Here is a 20,367-nt window from a genome sequence, read left to right on the forward strand (position 1 = left end):
TATGCTCAAAGAGTAGCATATCCAGAAACCAATGTCGGTCGACGGCTTGTTAATACTCCGGGGGAGCTTTTTGCTTATTCTGCTTTGGTGCCTTCGGTCGATTGAAGGGCCTGCTGTGCAATTTTCGAAGCCGGTGCATTAGCTTCCGGCCGTTTTCATCTCATTTTCCGGAAGCTCACTTTTATTGGGTTCTTCCCCTACCGCCCAGGTACCTGTCAGCTGTCTTGTGTTTCGGTTTTGCAATAGAGCATGATTGCTTCCTTGCTGAGATCGAAGCGCAGCAATATTTTCGACGAATTCAAGAGAAAATGAACCCGACATGTTGCCACCGCACCGTTGTATATAGGCTGCGCTCAGGTGTTCGCCAGGTTCCAATCAATATCCTCTCTCGTCTATAGGAGCGATGTTAATAATGTCTGGTGTTGTTTTGCCTACCGGTTCGATTTCACCAATGCATATGACCTTTGAAGGGGAAATTGAAATCACGAAACGATAACAGAATTAGGAAACCGAACAATTTACATTGAGAATGATTGAAATCGCAACGAAATTCAACACATGTACATAGCTGGCATTGCAGAGCACTACGAGATTTTTATGCTGCCAAGACCTGATTGTAGGGTAATGACAGATACTGATTTACTCGAAATTGAGATTCGCACACAGATTCAAAATGACTTTCTCCAGTTGATTATTCCTTGATTGCTAGTGCTGTTAGAGTGTACATTTATACATATTTTTGTTGGTGAAATAACCAGAAATTTAATGTTAATTGCATTTATAAGTAATTTGCATAGATTTATTCTAAAATCATTCGTAAATACTCGTGTTTTGTCTAATATATTATGCAATATTTAATTTTTTATAAAACTAGTCCTTGAAACACGTCAAAATATTCAATTTTTTTGTAAATATTGCTATAACTCCGGTAATTTTTAATCCATTTTAAATGTCTATACAGCATTGTGAAGATTACTTATTTGCCATTTATACAATTGGTAGTTAGTTCCTAAATCAATTAAAAGGTGTATTTATTCCGATGGTGTAATATAATTTTCCGAACACAATTTATGGCCTTTGGAATTGGTTACACTTCAAGTGCCGCACCCTGTATTTTGTGATCAAGATACTTTCGCGTATCCTTCAATAACTCGAAATATAAACCACACAAAGTTCATTTGCTTCAGTCGAAATTAATTTAATTGCCGTTGGTGCAATAATCACATTGTGTAGTTTTGACTGTTTAAGGGGGGTGTTAAGTGTTTCAGTGTAAAAAACACTTTTTTACGAATTTGGGTGAGGTTTAGTAATTTGGGTGAGGCGAATTGATAAAACTTATGTACATTTTAAAGTATCATTTCAGTAACCTTCTGTCATTTTACCATGCAAAAATTGTAACAAACGACTCGGTGGCGCACCTTTTTTTTCTAAACTGCAACCAACGTTTTTGCACTTCTTCCTTTAAAGATTCATCCCACCTCTTCTGCATAAACAATTTAGCGAGTACGTAACAGTTCCCACCAGCCCTAGGGGATCGTAGATATGAGCGAAGTCGGTGAAAGCTATCCGCTTTGTAATGGTAGACGCTTCACTCCATTTCGGCACTTGGAAGCGTCGGACGCAGGTTCCCATTTAAGCCCTAGAGTTTTTACCGATGAGGACGGATTTATTACGTTCATCACGTAGTTCATCTGGGATATGCGCTGAAATATCGAGGGAATTCGTCGACCATTTGCGAAGACTGTAACGACGAAGCCCCTCGTTGCAGCGCTGCTACCAACACACAGCGGCGCGATCATTTCAGCCCTACCTGATTTTGTGCGGCGTTGATTTAACGGAAGGCAGAAATTGTCACTTGAAGAAAATCAGCACTAGTGGGTATAAAGTGGACGTTTTTCTCTACTTTAAAACTACAGATTTTTTATACAGATATTTCTTTATCTAATTAAATTCATACAGAACTAGACGTGCAGTACAGTTTAACCTATTCTTAGGAGGTATAAAACTTAAATTAGTGGTTTAAACTTAATACTACTTAAAACTACCGTGAGTATTCTAACTTAACCTAAAATTCTTACTTAGAGCTAAAGCTATATGCACAATTATACAGACTTACTTACTAAATTCACCAAAACTGAGTCAACCCTACCATTTGTTAAGTTGGTAACACCAAATAATTGTAATTAAAATTATCATAAAAACATACAAATATTAAAATTTTATTGTTTGCAGTTGAAGCATTCCGTAACAAAAGATCCGGTTTGCTGTTTTAATTTGGAACTATCACATACTCCCACAAAGACTAAACCTGACGGATTGGAAAAACTGCAGGAGTTGTGTGCACAGGATTTTCCCTTCTTCGACACTATTCGCGTCACTTATCATATCGTTCATATAAAAGTCGTTAGCAACGACTTGTGCTGCTGCAGGATGCGATGATTTTCCCAATTTTGCGAGTTCCTGAAGACATTTGGTCGGTGTTAAGTCAGACCGGACTAAGTCGCAAAACATCAAAAAATGAGATAATGACGTCACTGGATAAGAAATTTCGTCAGCTGCATTCGACTTTTGCCAGATTTGGAATATGTAACAATAATCAAGAATTATGACAAAAATTAATTTTAAATTATAATGTAAAGGATGCTACGATTCAAACTTTAAACTCGTTTTTCTCGAAATCAATATTTTGTCACTTAGTCCGGTCTGACTTAACACCGACCATTTGGTCGCTAGATACGGTGCCATAGAGGTCCCGTTAGTGACGGTTATCAGCTCATAGGTTCGAACGGTTCGTTTCTCCATAGGATTCTCTGTAGGGAATGGTCCGACGGATGGACTCAGATTCGCCGATACATTTTTTCCACGTCAGACATAATGGCGTACCGTGACATCAGAAACCGCAACGTGATTGAGACGAGCTCATCTTTCACTACAGGTCATATGGTTCAACAAAATGCCGGAGTCAGTGTTACAAGAGGCATCGAACACAACACGTAATTTAGTGGTCACACTTTCTGGGCGAAGGGAACTGGTGGTAAAATGAACACGTTAAGCAAAGTCATTATTTTCTAACTAATAAGTGATTGAGATACTACAATCACCTCATACGTTTCTTGTTCGACATGTTTTGTACATATTTGGTGAAAATATTTCGACATAAACACAAGTTTTCAAACATTATTCTTGATTTCAAAACATGTCCAAAAAAGAGACATGTTTATAGCGTGTGGGTAAAATGAACATGTGCTGGTGGTAAAATTAACACCTTCTAGTGACCTGCAAAATGTTCTGTATGTATGCAATGCTTAGCGTTGAAAAGCATTTTCCGAGCAATGCTGATATCCTAGCAGCTCATGAGCATTGCATACACACAGGGCATTCTGTAGGCAAAAAAACTTGTCACGAAAAAATTAAATTTTCATGTAATACTAACCAATTTATAATTCTGTGACATGGAAACACATCTACAAACTTGGGGTTATCCATAGGTGTTTAAAATTTAAAGATCTGTTGGAGAACAGTGAAGATATAGCAACTTGAACTTAGCAATTAATTTTGAGGCTTGGTACTTGGAGCAGCAAGATGGTTCATATTACCCCCACTACAACCTGTTCATTTTACCCCCTAAGACATTTTATGTTCTAACAGCCGTTCCGATTGAGCCGATTTGTCCTGATCCCTACTTATTGCTGTGAAATATCTGCAAGAGGTTCAACTACTGTCATGTAACACCATTTTCACAATAAAATTAAAATTTCACCACAAAAGACCTTATATTCTACATGCCGAATTTAACATTAGCGACAAACATGAATGCCGATTTTGGTTTTCATCATATTTATTTCACATTGGACAGCTTTTTATCAAAAGAAATTATTTCAATATCCTTTGAATACTTGGCAGGTCACGTTTCTGTGAAGTTTGTTCTAAATTTAACTAACATTGACTTGATTTGGCTACCTGTTCATTTTACCCACAAGTCCCCTACTATGCAGTGATGTGGGAGATAGTACGTAGGATGCGACTTTGTTTGCAATCTTTCTGGTACTTCTTGCATATGATTCATGAATGTATGTTGAATATGCGGTTTTTAGATTTGGCTCAGCTTGAAGACGACGTTTTCATGAAAGAAAACCATGTTTGGCTATTTCGTATGAATTTCTCAGAAGTAGGAGGACCAATTGCAATGGTTTCTTGGGAAGTACCACTACAAATCGACCGAATTCATCTCCCTTTGTGCTCCAAAAGTAGTTTCTTCAACGGACATGATGCATGACGATTGACAGGATTCCAGCTCCCAAAATCTGGCTAACTGGTCTTCTAAGGGTTCTATACTGCGGACGTGAACGATACTAGGTGCGATTTGGTTTGATTGTAGAACTTCTACTCTGCCAGGACTGTATTCTGCAGTACTGGTTTTCTGGGACCTAGCTGAATGAGTCCATCGAGGAGAAGTTCGTAGTAAACCTCTACTCCTATGATCATGTCAATAGAGGCTGGCTCGTGGAATTTAGGATCAGGTAAGACGACGTCTGATGGCCAATTACATTCAATGGTATGATGTCAATGGTGGTCGAGGGTAATTGGTGTGTAATTTCCCTCATAACGTGGAACTTTAGATCAGCACTGAAGTTCGAACAGTACGATTGGATTCTACTGTATGAGTAGAGACCATGGTGGCCTTTCCGATGCCACCGATGACATGATGATTTCTGACTAACCGTAGGATTGTAGGAGTAGGATTGATTTGTGAAGAAGACTGATTTGGAACGATTGAGGTACTTTGAGCGCTGTGAGTTTGAGACTAAGTTTGATCTGAGTTGGACGTCTGGGTTACGATTGCTAGTCTGCTGCTGTAACATTGTGTAGTGTTTTTGGCCACAAACACGACAAGCACTTGAAGTGCAGTTTTTGATTTAGTGGTATGGAGAGAGGCAGTTTATACATTATTCTTTTTACAAACTCTTATCATTGCCAATTTGAAGAGTTCCTAAACGCTTCACACTTGAACGGAAAGTTGATTGCCTGCTCACATAATGGGCACGACCTTGGCGTAGTGCCGGTTATTGAATGAATGCTGCTAAACCTTGGTTTCTGCGACCGAGTGGCTTCCAACCATAGCGGATCAGACCTACGAGCTTTCGTAGAGGCGATAGATTGAAGAATAGTACTGCGACAACGCAGAAACTCCATTATGTCTCTGTACTTGGGAGCTTCCGTTGAGTTGTTGTGATTTTCCCTTTGCTACGAGTCGAGTTACGAACAGACCATGGGGGCCAACAGAATACTCCAGCCCTTAGTGTCGATGCCCATTTTCATGATGATTTGTAGGTTACGCTCTAAATCGTCTATAAGTCGGACGAGGGAATCGTAGCATTCCCGCTTCATGGGTTCAATGAAGAAAAGCGAATCGAGACACGTTTTGACCGCCAACTTCTTATTATCGAAACGCTGTTTCAATAGGTTCCAAGCCACGGAATAATTCGCTGATGTTATTTCTGTAGGTTCAACAACCCTTTTTGCTTTCTTGGATAGCGACGCTACCAAATACGATAACTTATCGATGTTGCGGGTTAGAATCGATCAAACTTCGAAAAGTGTCACGAAAAGAGCGCCACTCAGGAAGAGAACCATCAAAAGATGGAAGTTTGAAGCTTCATTCGGGAAACTGCTGGATCGTTAGCTTGAGAGGATACAGGAGGTACTGCAACTATGTTGGGATGTGGCGGATTAGCTTTGCTTTCTGCTGTGATAAGGAAGCTCTTCACCCTAACATAGTGCAATTCGAAGTCATCACGTGCCTTGCGGCTAGTATCTGCCTTTGGACCAAGGTCAACCTCACCTTATGCTTCATCAATCCCTTGTTACGAACTAGCACCATGGCATTGACTTTCTTCTTCTAGAAGGTCCATTTGCATACGGTTGCTCTGGATTTTTTTAAAATCTCCTCCAGTCGCTCTTTCCAAACTGGAAATTGATTCTTGTCCCAGCATTCATTATAATTCTGCATGAAGCTTAATAGATTGCGCATAGTGTCACGACAAAAACGTTCCTGTTTGCAGAGTAATCTTAAATTTGGTGCCATTTTCCCACGAGGTTACTAAAATCCACGAACGATCGAAAATTCTTCGAACATAACACGCTAACCACGAGTCGAACTTCAATGAAGTGAATTCTCAAGTGTGACCAAGCTACCGCCAGAAATAAGATGACCTGTCTCCACCACCGTGTTAGTACTAGCAACAATCGTAAATCACAAGCTTCAATTCAGCAGAACGCAAAATTTAAAAAAAAATCGAAAATTTCAATTCCATCAATTAGGGGGTGGGCGTAGCGTAGTTGGTAAATCGATTGCCTTGTACGCAGCGCACCTGGGTTCGAGTCCCGACCCCGCACATAGGGTTAGAAATTTTTCATGAGAGATTTTTCTAACCCGAAGAGGCGAATGACCTTAAGGTTAAAACCTCTATAATCGAAATAAAAAAAAAAATCCATCAATTGTATAATATTTCCACTCGCTCCTACTTACAACACTATCAAATCACAAGAGCACGCGGTCCGCCTGATAAGCTTGCCTTTTGTCCCAGGGCCCTTTGTCTCACCAACCAAGCCACGTCAACTTGAAACACGCGGTACAATGGTCTGTCGACCACGCCAATCCGTACATTTACTTGGGCCAGATTTTCCGTTCCTTCGCGATGACGCGCACTGTCAGCTTTAGTTGCCTTATTTGTAAACCACTTTTCAGTTTGTAGTATATTTTCCGAGTTCGTTACGAACAGTAAAGAGTTACTATTTGCACAATTGGCTATTGTTCTATCATCTTGCAACAATTCGACTGTATATTCTTCACAGTAGCACTATTGTTCGTGATAGATAATTTTCGATACGCGCGAAAGTTATTTTACCGCCAAACTAACGTCGCAAATATCACCGATTCACGACCCGATTTGTTCATAAACTTTCCGCGAACTGACTTAGACACTTTGACCGACCTTCGCATCCGGCTCGAAGGACCATTTTCTGTTGGGTTTTCAGACTATCTGCGTATGGTCAGAATCAAAGTGTTGGATGGATTTGGCTGTAATGCTCAGCTTTGTATAGAAGAGTCTACAGAGTGAGATGCGAAGGAAACGAATTTTTATTACAACTAACTGAAACTGGCAGTGGTATAGGACTTTTTTGGTTCCATTTGGGGTCCCAAATAACTGTGCAAAATTTGGGGCCGATTGGTTTTGACGCGGCGTAGCGCATAGCGTTTAAAATTTGCATGGAAATTAGTATGGGAAAACCTACATTTTTATTTTTTCGATTCTACAGACTACAAGTATTCCTGCAGTATGCAACTAATTAGATAGAAGTATAGTACATGATGTACCGAACTACTTTTCCGAAGGATGTATGGTTTTAGAATGTCTCTAAAACAAGTTATAGCTGTTCAAAGAAATGCCAAAAATCTTCTTTTTGCCAACACTTCACCTGCACCAATGATATTCCATATTCCAAACCGAAATAACATCGTAGTTTTTAGATTTACCACATTGGTATATTCAGATGAATTATTCAAAAGCCTTAGCTCAATGTCATGCACGTTGGTAGATAAGGAATATGGCGTAGTGAGGGAGCAGGCTATATTTATTCAATTTCCATCTAGTAATGCCAAAATTGAAGATATTGAAATTTTATTGGCACAATATTGAAAATTGAGCGAATGACAGTGAATCTCCACAGGCGCGTCGTTGAAAACTTGTTTTGCGGTGTACATCATAACTCAACATCTACTGAAAGAATTTATTAATTAATTTATTTATTTAGAAACATAAATTATTAATAGGCCGCAATCGGCCCCAATAATGATGTCCCAATCTAAAAATTCTTAAAGAAAAATCAAAAACTTTATCCTTATAACGTCAAATTAAAGTCAAATAGGTGTGCCCCACGTTTGAATGTTCTTTGTAATCATGTGATGGCCACATTTGCTGTGTTGTTGAACAGCTGAAGAGGCGCTCTCAAAAGAGTATTGCTGCGCAACGCCCTAGTAGCTTGGACGTTTACTTGTTCGATCAAGGCTGGAGAATCGATATGCGCTGACAACAGATCGGCGACAACTGGAGATCTAGCTGTGTCTCTGCGATGCTGGAAGGTGTCGAGTTGAATTAGTTGGCAGTAGCCCTCGGTAGGGCTCAGGGTAGCTGTTTTAGAGGGAATCGTATAAACTTTCGTTCAATTCGGCCACAACCGTTCTTTTTGTGCGAGCTCCAACTCGTCGAACAATACTCAAGAGATGATCGGACTAGGAAGCAGTACATACTCTTTACTTTAGGCAGTAGATATCCGTGAAAGATTTGGCAGCACGGAAGATGAACCCCAGGTTTTGTAGAATAATTCAGTCGACTTCCGAGTTTTTAGTCACGTTTATTAAAGGCAGTTCGTCACATGAAATACAGTGGTTGACTGACGCAGTTCCTAACTAACAGTACATAAGTGGCCCTACAACAATGCACGTATCTCTGTGTGTGAGTGGAGGATTGCACTGAACAAAATGTTCACATTTATTACACGCGTTTTTTTTTAATTTTAAAATGAGGAAGAACAGTACATAACACAAGAAATTTAGTATTGCCACTGACCATAGCGCTCCGGAGGAATGACTACTACGAGTTACCAAGGATGGACTAGTCGAGGGATGCGATGACTGACTAGAGAAAGATTGGAATAAGCTAGAGTCATAGTCACAGAACCCAACACAGTCTGGCTCATTTGAATCACTGATATAGCCATCATTATCCACAGCTGGACATGAAACGTTCGAGGGAGTATCAAGACTGCTTCTTGTAGCTGTTTTGACAGATTTTACTGGAGGACTGTAATTCTGAATCTGTAATTCACGTCGTTGAAGTAAAGTAAAAAGATTGGTGGTCTAAGATGGCTTCCCTGTGGGATGCCAGACGTAGCTGTAAACATATGACTGAAACCAACGGAGAAGTGATCCATTGAATCTAATTTAGCGATGGTGATATCGTGGTGATTGATTCAATCAAAAGTGGCGGACAGGTCAGTGTAGATAAGCTCGGTTTGCAAGCCATCCTCAAACCCCTCAGAGATAAGAAAAGTGAATGACAATAAATTCGTCGTAGTCGATCGGCTAACCATGAATCCATGTTGATCCTCAGAGATATATTGCTTGCAGTGAAAGGACACCGGCTCCATCACAACTAATTCAAAAAGCTTCGATACAGCGCATAGTGCAGAAATTCCTCGATAATTTTCTGCGTTCTTCTTGTCCCCTTTCTTATGAACTGAAAGAATTGTTTTGAAACTGTGCACAGTTCTTCGTCATATCTTTTATTTAGGAAAATATTGTTCAAATGTTTTATTATTGTATGGAAATTGACTGAATAGACCAACACTCTCTGTATCGCCCAAAAAATCTTCCAGGAACTATATTTTTCAACCGAAAATATCTTAATCCACCCTCTCTCCCTTAAGACGCATAAACCTTAAACAATCCTAGAATTTTATTTTATTAGGCAGTGGCAGTTCGATTTTATATCCCCGACTAAAACAGCGTAATCGCAATGTTGTGATGCAGTTCTAATTTTCTGGCACTATTTTGAAACGTTTTAATTTACTATTTTAAATTTTACACGACTTGGAACACGAATAGAACGCCGAGTCAAATGTTTTTCATTAGTATGTATGATGCTGATGAAAAAAAACCAAAAATGCTAAAATCGGGAAAACAAACAGATGCACCGTATTGAAATACAATAAACTAATATCTCAGAATCTTAAAATTTGAGGGATTTGGATCATCAAATGACAATTATGCTAAACTATCTAGCTTACAAACTATTTTTTTCAGTTTTCGTATTACATAAGTAAACTTTATTACATTCGTCATCCGCCGAATAATTTGATACCTACTAGTCGGAAGAAGTTTATATTAAAAAATGTTTTGCTTCTCAATCCCCAACATTTCAAATAGACTGTAATTGTATGGTATTTTCTTAATGCTTAGCGATTAGCCTAAAATGCTAATAGTTTATTTCAGCACGCACGTTTATCAAAATCACGCTATTGTATTCTAATAGAAAAATTATGAGCCAGATTTCGTGCATTCTTCATCAATAAATTTTCCAAATGGGACATGCGAAAGATCAACAATGGTAGCCGACAACTCCGAGCAGCGTAAAGCAATAGCTCAATGCTAAAGGGCTCCGTCATTCTCTGACATCACTCGTGCAATTGCTTTGCAGGGGAGTGGGACTGAAACACATACACCTATAACGAGAACAGAAACAACGTGTTGATCTCACCAACAACCGGGCAATTCGCATGCATTTTAAACTTCATGTTACTGTGCTATTGCTGCGAAATGCAAACTCTATGCATTCTCCGGAGGCTAACTAAATATGCAATAATATTACGGTATGGTGGGAGTTGTAGTTGTTACATATACACACCACGCTGCACCTTCAAAAGGGCGCGCCTGCCTGCCTTCACAATCCATTTACAAGCTGCTCTATTTGGTTCCCCATTTGCGTCGGGAACGGTAGTCATGTTTTCACATGAGAAATATTCTATCGACTGTCGTCGGCAAACTAGACACAAACATTTCACAAACGTTCGGGTCACTGTGAATCTACGGTGCTGTGTGGGTATACGTTGTCCTCTGGGCCGTTTCAAATGTAGCTGCGTGCTGTGAAACTTTATCGCAACATGAACAAAACGTTTTAGTAGGCAACAGAATACGCAGTGCGCTTGCCATTGTGCAGAATCCTACCGAAAGGCATGCCATGAAAGCGCGTGAGCCGATCCTGATCGATCATTTAAATTTAAATTGAAGATTTGTTGTATCTATCTATTAAAGGGTGTACGGAATCAAATTGCATTACAAGAAAAGGTTCACCTAAGTTCACCTATTTAACAGATCGTTTTCAAATTTCCAATGGTTTCCTCGGCAACTTTTTAAGCATTGAATTTTTCTGATATCCAAGGACACTATTAAATTCCTGAGATAATTTGCTATAAGAAACATCTATATGTGGTTAAAGTACCTTTTAAAGCGAGATAAATCAGAGCGGGTAAAAACTTTTTGTCACTCAAATCCTCTCAGATTTTTAAAACCTTGTTCACTCAAAAAAAAACGTAGCACTTTTGTTATGCGAACGATCCACCAGAAAATTTGGCGAATACAGCTTTAGATGTGGTAAATTTAGGAAAAAATATATGAAAGGTATGAAAATCGACAATAAAATTTAAGGGGTTTTGTCCGGCCTGGCACGTATTAATTTGTCCTTTATATGTGCAAATGGTCTGGGTGATGTATTTAGAGTCAAGTAGGAAGAAATGGGTCAGTCCTTCCGCATACTCAGCACAAAAACACCGTTGGATATACCTGGGAAGCAGTTTTTTGATGTATTCTCCGCTACAGATTTCACCTCTTCCGATTGCGGAATAATTTTTGATGCCAAATCGTGTAGATGAATTTCGATTTTCTCATCATTCATATAAACGCGGTTCTCGATTTGAACGCCTTCAGACTTAGTGTTTTCGGTTGGTATTCAAAACGAATCTTCTTGCCTGTGCCAATTTGTTGAACGTTATTAGCACTTATTATTATTAATATGATGATTTTGACTGTAGATAATTTCCGTAAACATAAGCTCAATTTTCATAGTTCATCTCGAATACTTGCTCTCAAATCGAAATTAGTACTATGTTTTGCTGCTGAAAACTCACCTTGATAGGTGGAAGAATAATAGTAACGATTTTCTTTGTCCTTCAGACAAAGATGAACAAGATGAAAATAACTGTTTTTGTCGTTCACTTCACGCTCGTCTGCCTCGAAGCAGAAAGTAGAACATCGTGATCATTGTTTTCAATGAAAAGAACTAGACTGCGCAATATGAATTGATCAGTATTGCTCATTGCTTTGAAAGTTGGATTTTTGATGCACTTCGCTATCACTCTTTTTTCACGGTTGCCAAATGAAATGATATGAAAACGACAAAAACTTTTTCCATCAAATTTATTTTGAAAACAGGGATACTGGCAGCCATGCTAACCTTCTAGCTACTAAAAGTAAGAAAGTAACACTTTTCTGTGTCAATAATTTGTCAGGTCGAAGGAGTTGCACTTTTGATCACACTTTTGATTCATCACACTTTCATACTGTGCAGTTCGATTTGGTGGGAACTGTGCAATATCGATTTCTACAACTTGATGATATAATGAAAGCAAACCCGATCAGTGTGAAAATATCTACTGGGTTAAGAAGTGCCAAAAAAATCTGGCTCCTCAAAAAATAATGTTATAGAATAAAGGTAAAAGTTGAATGAAAACCCCAAAAGTTTATCAAGTGTCTCAGGAAAAGATTGAGCTATCTCAAATTTAGATCTATAGACAAATCGCACACATTCCAATCCGAAAGGCATACATTTGTCAAAGTCAAAGTAGCACACCTGAATAAAAGCGATTCACTTTTGCTCTAGCTATTATTACCATTTGCTCTTTTTTTCGATTTCAGATGGTTACCCAAGGCGGCTATGAGGCCCATCGGGCCACCAGACACCACCCACTCAGAGTGCGTCCTCGTCGTAGGCGTCTCCCGTCCTAAGCTAGCGGCTTTATTCTTATCGGTTATGTTGTTATCGCTTTTTCTTACGTTTCACATTTTGTACGATAGCGCAGTCTATAGCATCCAGGTAAGTTCATATTTTCTGTCCAACAGCATCAAAAGGTGAAACCGGAAAATCGATATCTCTCGATATCGACTGCTAAAAAAAATCATAATGAACATTATTTCAATCATTCAATGTGCTTATAGAATTATGGTCGTAGATAAGTAGTACCGCTCAATTATTGTATTTCCGCAAAGTTCTCGAGTGAAATGTTTTGTGAAGTTGAAGTACATTGCTTTCCAAAACTTTTCCGATAGCAAAAACATGTTTGATTCCCTGTGAATGGTCCCCATGGATCCGGCTGTGTAGATTCGTCCGACTAAAAAGTTCTACACATTGTCTCGCGGGTATCAAGCTATGTACTCTTTCCTTCGGAGCGATTGTTGTAAAATTTATGCCTGGAAACGGAAATGGACCCATTTTAAGTGAAAGCTGTTCGAAACGAAGAAGTTGAAAGTAATGCCAGCCGTATTTTTCTTCTCCGTTCATTTTCTCTCACAGGCTGCAACGGCCATATCCGAAAACAAGATTGCCCTACTAACAAATCACATTCCGAATCCACCGGCGATTAATCATCCGGTGGTGTTCCCCAACAGGATCCATTTCCCCAAGACCAGCAGAAGACTTCCGCAAGTAATTTATTGGCAGAATTTATTGTCGGCAATTGCACTCATATCGGAAAACGTGTTTTTTCTCTCTATTGTTTCCCCTCTGAAATATGTTTTCCAACACTGTACTGTGGTTTTGCCGCTTATGTGGTTGCCCCGACCAGTGTTTGATAATTGGAGTGAGAAAATGTGGCACTCGGGCACTGTTGGAGATGCTATATTTGCACCCGCGAATTCAGAAAGCAGCCGGCGAAATCCACTTCTTCGACCGCGACGAAAACTATCTCAAAGGACTAGAGTGGTACCGGAAGAAGATGCCCCACTCGTTTCGCGGCCAGATTACCATCGAGAAGAGTCCCAGCTACTTTGTGACGCCCGAGGTGAGTTTTCCCGATTCATGTTTTTTATCATTCATTCCTGTTTACATAAAATCGATTTAAAAATCTACCTAGCCACTGTACATAGAGTGATAATAACCATTTGCTGGAAAGTTTATTCTTAAGTTGGGCTGATTGAAGGTTAACTTAATCTTTTCTACCCACTCCGTTGCCTGATATGATTCGTTGGGTTGAAAAATTAAACTTTTTACGTCAACTATTCGTTCTATTCCGACCAACATAACGACCCTAAAAAGTATTCGCAAGATTATTATATCTGTTTAGGCGAGTTTTGAATCTTTAGGAGCTATTGTATTGGGTTTATCTACTGTAGAAATGCTTTTAGAATATACTAGTTGTTTGATCATTAACCCTGCACCTGTTTTCTTGACTTTTTTCATTGGGAAGGGTTTTGTGGGGTACAATCGTACCCCAGGACTAAAATCGTTTTTAAAAGCCGGGGATGAGCATAGCGTAGTTGGTAAATCGATTGCCTTGTGCGCAGCTCACCTGGTTTCGATTCCCATCCTCGCACATAGGGTTAAAGATTTTTCCAAAAGAAATTTCTCTAACCCGAAAAGAGGTGAATGATCCTAAAGTTAAATCCTCTATAATTAAAAAAAGCCTTAAGATGATTTTTTTTGCAAGTAATTTTTAAATAAAATACATATTTTTACTCTACAATATATCGTAAAGCAGCATAAAAGTCGGCTCGTGGCAACGCAATATCATTACCCTAGTTGCATTGATCAGATGACAATTTTGGGGGCGGGCATAGCGTAGTTGGTAAATCAATTGTACGCAGCTCTCCAGCGTTAGATTCCAATGCCCGCACATAGGGTTAGAAATTTTCCTAAAGAGATTTTTCTAACCAGAAAAGAAATGACCAGAAGGTTAAAATCTATAATCGAAATAAAAAAATCAAATGATAAACTCTAATGGAGGAAAAGTAAATAATATCATTTTTAAATAACTTTTATTTTTGGCTCCGCTCAGAATGGTTCACGAAAACAAATAGGGTGAAGTGCCTTTTTTCACCATACTAAGCAGGGTGCCTCACTAATTTATTAATTTCTCGGCCTACAATCAATGGAATGTGTAAACATTGACATCAATAGCGTTGCTTCGTTGTTAAGAAACAATATAATAACACAAATACGCTGAAAACAGTGAAATTCTCGTATTTTAGCGCAACGAAAACTCGAATCGAGTGCCCCTGTTGTTGCTCTAACCAACGGCTTCAAATTGGTAGGTTAATAATAGAAACATGGCGAAAATGGGCTCATCACCCTATCACTAAATCGAAATAGATGCTTTGTCTCTTAAGGAAAAAATCGATAATTTTCGTTAATGGAACCCATTGAATGAGAGCAGGCTTCAAATTGCACCAGGATGAGGGGGTATTCGATTCGATTTTGCAACTCATTGTGGTTGATTACATTTCCTGTCGAAAACTCAGTTGTCGTGGTATTTATTACTAGCTCGAGTCGATCGAATGTGTAAGTTATTTCTATAGCTTGAACCATACCAGCTATAATGTGGTAAGGACAGGCTGAGAGCGAGAGAGAGAGACAGAGTAAATGTTTTTGATTTGATGCTTTGAAAAAGTTGCATTCTAAACTTAAATTGTATTTCTTGCTTCAGACAGCTTGGTGATTTCTTGTTGTCTAGTTATTGGTAAATGGCAAAAATGTTTGGTGTATGTATTCAGTACGTACGTGCAGGATTGATAACTTTTTCTTTGGTCGTAGAGTGGGTACTTTCAAATGGAATGCTCTTGTTGTTTTCGGAATACATATTACCGAATGAACATTATTACACTGACGTCGCTGGTACTTTTGAACATACAGGGAAGCCTGACGTTATGCTGTAACCACAACTGTGGACACATGGAAAATAGAAATGGGAAAACATATACGCATTTGTAATTGCTTCAGGTATAAATCATGCACCAAGCAAAACATTGGCTTCTTAAATTGAAGAAGCCAGTAAGTTTACGAATAAACACTAATTCTTTAAAGCCTATCAATACGCAGGCCGCAATGCTATAATCCGTTGAATCATTGTGCCGAAAAACTGAGGGTCATTCCACCGAAGGATATTAGGCCGAATGGTCATTAAACCAGATGGCACTTCGGCTGAGTGGCGACGAAGGGCACAAGAATGGACCAAACAGAGTGATTAATAGAGCAGTTAGAACTGAAAACAATATTTAAAAGAAGGATAAGTTTTGGGGGCGGACATAGCGTAGTTGGTAAATCAATGGCCTTGTACGCAGATCACCTGGATGTGATTCCCAACTCGACACACAGGGTTAGTGATTTTTTTTTGAAAATATTTTCCTAATCCGTAAACAGAGACGAATGACACTAACGTTAAAACCTCTATAAAAAAAGACCAGTTTTCAATAAAGGTTCAAACCAGGGTTGTTAAAGCGATAGATTCAACGATGATTTTCGCACACACTCACACTCAATTTTCAGTATGAGATATCGCACACACAAATCCGTTCATAAATTCATGAACAAAAAATCACGATTTCATGAATTGTACGAATTACGAAAATCGTGACCAAGTTCTTGAAATTATGTGTAATAAGCCTTGTATTTAGTACAACTAAGGGGTTCTAAAGAAATCTAATTAACGACGCCTTGTCAACAATGAATCGAATATGGGTGTGGCTTGCACGTCGAAATAATTTTATCAACCTAAACCCCTTTTCTTGATACAATATAGAGGTGAATCGATGTGAAGCAAGCCAATGGCGCTTTTTTGGTGAAAAAAACGCTGAAAGTGTCGTAATAATCGACACAAAATTGATCAACAAAAAAACATGCATGATCAATTTTAATTGCATGTGGACTTGAAAAAAGGAACCATTAATTGGACACCGAAACCGTGCGATTTGGATTTTTCATTGGGTCTATGTTTACGGAATGCTCCAACAACTAACCTCATAATCTGTACTTTACATAAAATTTAATACTACTTTAATATATACCTTCAAATAAAAGTATTACATTCAATATAAAATTAAACTGCACTATACAATTTCTCTGACAAAAAAGGCCCTTCAAACAAAATTCAACGCGAAAATTTCCGATAACGCTAACGTTGCATTCAACGAAGTGCGTTGACGATGACGATGAAAATAACGTGATATTCAACGCCGGTAATGGCGAGAAATTCATCGTTATCGGCGGTAAAGTTGAATTTAACGTTAACAACCCTGGTTGAAACGTATGACATCGTGGTGGAAGCTATCACGGGCGTCAGATGGAACTGCCGATAGGTTAAAAAAGTTGTTGAGGATCTGAACGCTCGTCATCCTGCTTCGGGTGTTGACAGGCGGAACACAAATGAAGAACTATTGGCGAACGATTCTCTCGCTGGCCACGCTGGTTAACGCTCGACATTCTCACCATCAACATTAGCAAACACCTGTAACCAACAACGACCATCGCTGACTTATCATCGGATCACCTTCCAGTCATAACCGAAATTTGCTCTGTGCTCCAGTGAGTCGTCAACGAACACATCGCAGTCAACCTTCAACTAGATACAACGGAAGAGATCGATGTAGTACAATGCAGCAAGTAATAGGGTTGGCACGAGATAGAGCCGTCCTCGTTCAATATCTGGGTAGTACCTCTCATCCAATATACAATAGCATTAAATTGCTTATTGGAATACGTAACATCTACCGGAGACGGTTTCAAAGAACGGGGATTTAAGAACAGGGATTTCTAACGAAAACTTTGGCGAATCCCTCCTGACTCAAAACTATTTCGGTTGCTGGCTAAGGTTCTTAAACAGAGACCTAAACCGATAGCTCCACTGGTCCCGTCGAGGGGGACAGATAATGGAAAATGTCTAATACCATCAGCCGACAAGGCGGATGAGGTGATGGTTTTTGTCAAAACATTTAAAAATATGAAAGCCCCTGGTTTTGATAACACTTTTAACATCGAGATAGCTCATTTACTTTTGCTGGGAGCTTTTCTACTGCCCTTCAGTGTGAAAGTTAGCTAAAGTTATCTCACTACCTAAACCGGGGAAAGATCATTCTATTGCCAAAAGTTATCGACCCATCAGATTGCTTTTCTCCCTCTCCAAGCTGTTCGAGAAGTTAATCCAAAGCCGCCTTCTGTCTTTTGTCAATCAGGAACAGTTTGGGTTCCTTAAAGGATGGTGCACCATTCATCAACTCACTAGAGTTACCAACATCATCCAGCGGAATAAGTCAGTTTCTCAGATGACAGTAATGGCGATCTTGAACGTTAAAAAGTCGTTCGACAATATAGGTCTTGATGATCTGGTGTTTAAGCTGTATCGATACAACTTCCCAATGTATCTTATAAACATTATCAAAAATTATCTTTCAGATTCCAGGTATCCTTGCAAAATGTTCTCTTAGCTACATTTATTATTTCTGCAGGTGTGCCGAAGGAAGTATGCTTGGGCCCAACCTGTACAAAATCTTCACGTCTGACATCTCACCTATTCCGGGAGATGGAATCTTGTCACAATTCGCAGATGACACAGACATCCTATATAAAAGTCAAAGTATTATCAACATCCTGAAAAACCAATTTAAGATGGGTCTGGCCACTCTAACTGAATATTTGACTATCTCGAAAATTATAATCGATGCGATCAAAACTCAGGTTATACTGTTTCTGCATTCGAGAGCGTCAAGACTTGTTCCGTCTGACGAGTGCAGAATTCGGTTTGGCGACGCCTCAAAGAATGGCCTATCTAGGTATCACTCTAAACAAATATCTAATTTACAGATCTCACGTCAACCAAATCATCATCAAATATCACATACTCATCTGAAATTTGTAGCCGCTGATATCTGGAACATCTAAACAGAGCCTGGGGAATCAGATGGCTGTCTACAAACAAATCCTCTACCCTGCCATCCAATATACGGCCCCCGTATGGAGGGACACACAATCTGAAGGTCTAGTGCACCCAAAATAACATTTTGAAGATGCAATCTATTTTCAGCCATCAGATACATCTGCCATGATACTCAGTGTGCTTCTGAGTCTGACCGAGTCATTGCAAACCGAACGAAAAAACAGTTACTTGTGTGCATTGTCTGAAGAACAAAGGATAGCGTTACTTGAATTCTTGTGTTTACCCAAAACTCGGCCGTAATACCTTTACGGTAATAAGAGAAAAGTGATCTAATAGCAAGACATTTAATACCAGAACGGTCCCAACAAAAAATGCCTCAACCGGTAATTGCAACCCATTCAAATCATCTCTGCGTCGCACTCAAGTTTCATCAATTCTTATACAATAAATATTAACGCGTCGAATTGTCTGAAAGTGTGTAGCACTTCGTTTGTCATAGTGTTGCGCATCAAGCGAAGCGAACACAATGTGGATTGTAACTAATGGCCGGCTAGCCCAGTAACAAGACCCTCTATAGCTTCACAGGGTCGGCCACCGCGTTAGGGAAAACTCACCTGAACACTCTAACCAGGATTTGGTCTCAATCTGAAAACAATTTCAAAGGCGCACGCAAGAAATGTGGCAAACAGAAAAGTCCAACAACCAATTTAATTTAAAAGAAACTACTATTTATTGAAACGAGGAATGAGAAAACTTTTATTAACTGACTGGTCACTGCGTTGATTCGTCGACGATGGCTGCTTCCACGTGTTGCTGCTGCTGATGCTGTCCGCGTATTTCGCCGGCCGATGGCCACCGGTTTTCGTCGCTGTCTTACCGCGTGGCTTGCTGGTCCAACGCTTCCGCCGGGAACTTCCTCCGGCCTTCCGTTGGCTTCACTCAGATAAACGTGGTCGTATGTTGACGGATGACCTTTCGACACTTCTGAGTCACTGCCACTTTTCTTCGGAAGAATCTGGCCCTAATTTTGGATGACGGGAGGTCCAGATTTCCCAGTACCGTGTCACTTTACGCACTTAAACTGTGTTACAACTTTTAAGACTTCCAACTTTACGGCGAATAACTGTGTCGATTTATAAAGTTTCGGGAATTGTAACGGCTTCCGGAACCAAATAGCTAAGATAATTATAACTACCTTTATGAAACTGTCGAATTTAATTCACTATGTGGCCTTAACGGACTCAGGAAATAAGAGGCTGGCGCAAAGGTATAGCATTCATTCGGCTGCAAACGGTGGCTCGGCAGAACACGCGATCATCTTCCCGCCCGATCATCAGGCGTGATGCGTAGCTTCGTTTGCGGGTTGTGAACTCGGCAACTTCGATACGCATACAACCAGCGAGTCGCCTAGCATCCCTATTCTTGCACAGCTTCGAATTTCGAAGGGATTAATTCACCTAGCTAGCTCCTGATTGGCTGTCCGTATTAGTGAATGGCCCCACTGGACGACAAATCAAATATTTTTGTCGCTCAGCTCGTTTATGAGAGTTTGGGTTTTTTTTTCTCAAATGGGCATGATGGCGAAACAAATATACGGATGCCTTTTACTTGTGAATGCATGAGTGGTCTCACTTGACGGTACAACGGCTCTTTTTACCGTTCTGTCTGAGTTTTGAATTGTTTTTTTTGTTCAAAACCGACATTGCGACGACATCCATATTCACGAGTATTTAAATGAAATGAAATGCAACTTGTTCAATTTATTGTTGGGACTCGTAATTAATTTAATTGTACCATTATCTTTATATAAAAATATCTTTTTCTTGCGTG

General features: G+C 39.5%; 1 protein-coding gene across 1 annotated transcript in view; it reads left to right on the plus strand.

Moving 5' to 3' along the window:
- The window catches only part of LOC131689444 (heparan sulfate glucosamine 3-O-sulfotransferase 5), a 63,704-nt gene that overhangs the window by 26,456 nt on the left and 16,881 nt on the right, over window positions 1-20,367 (plus strand). Inside the window, exons 3-5 of the mRNA XM_058974536.1 lie at window positions 12,533-12,710; window positions 13,188-13,319; window positions 13,459-13,674. Coding sequence (XP_058830519.1) covers window positions 12,533-12,710; window positions 13,188-13,319; window positions 13,459-13,674 — 526 coding nt within the window. The remainder of the gene's footprint in view (window positions 1-12,532; window positions 12,711-13,187; window positions 13,320-13,458; window positions 13,675-20,367) is intronic.

Source organism: Topomyia yanbarensis, chromosome 3 (assembly GCF_030247195.1).
Source record: "Topomyia yanbarensis strain Yona2022 chromosome 3, ASM3024719v1, whole genome shotgun sequence".
Lineage (NCBI taxonomy): Eukaryota > Metazoa > Arthropoda > Insecta > Diptera > Culicidae > Topomyia > Topomyia yanbarensis.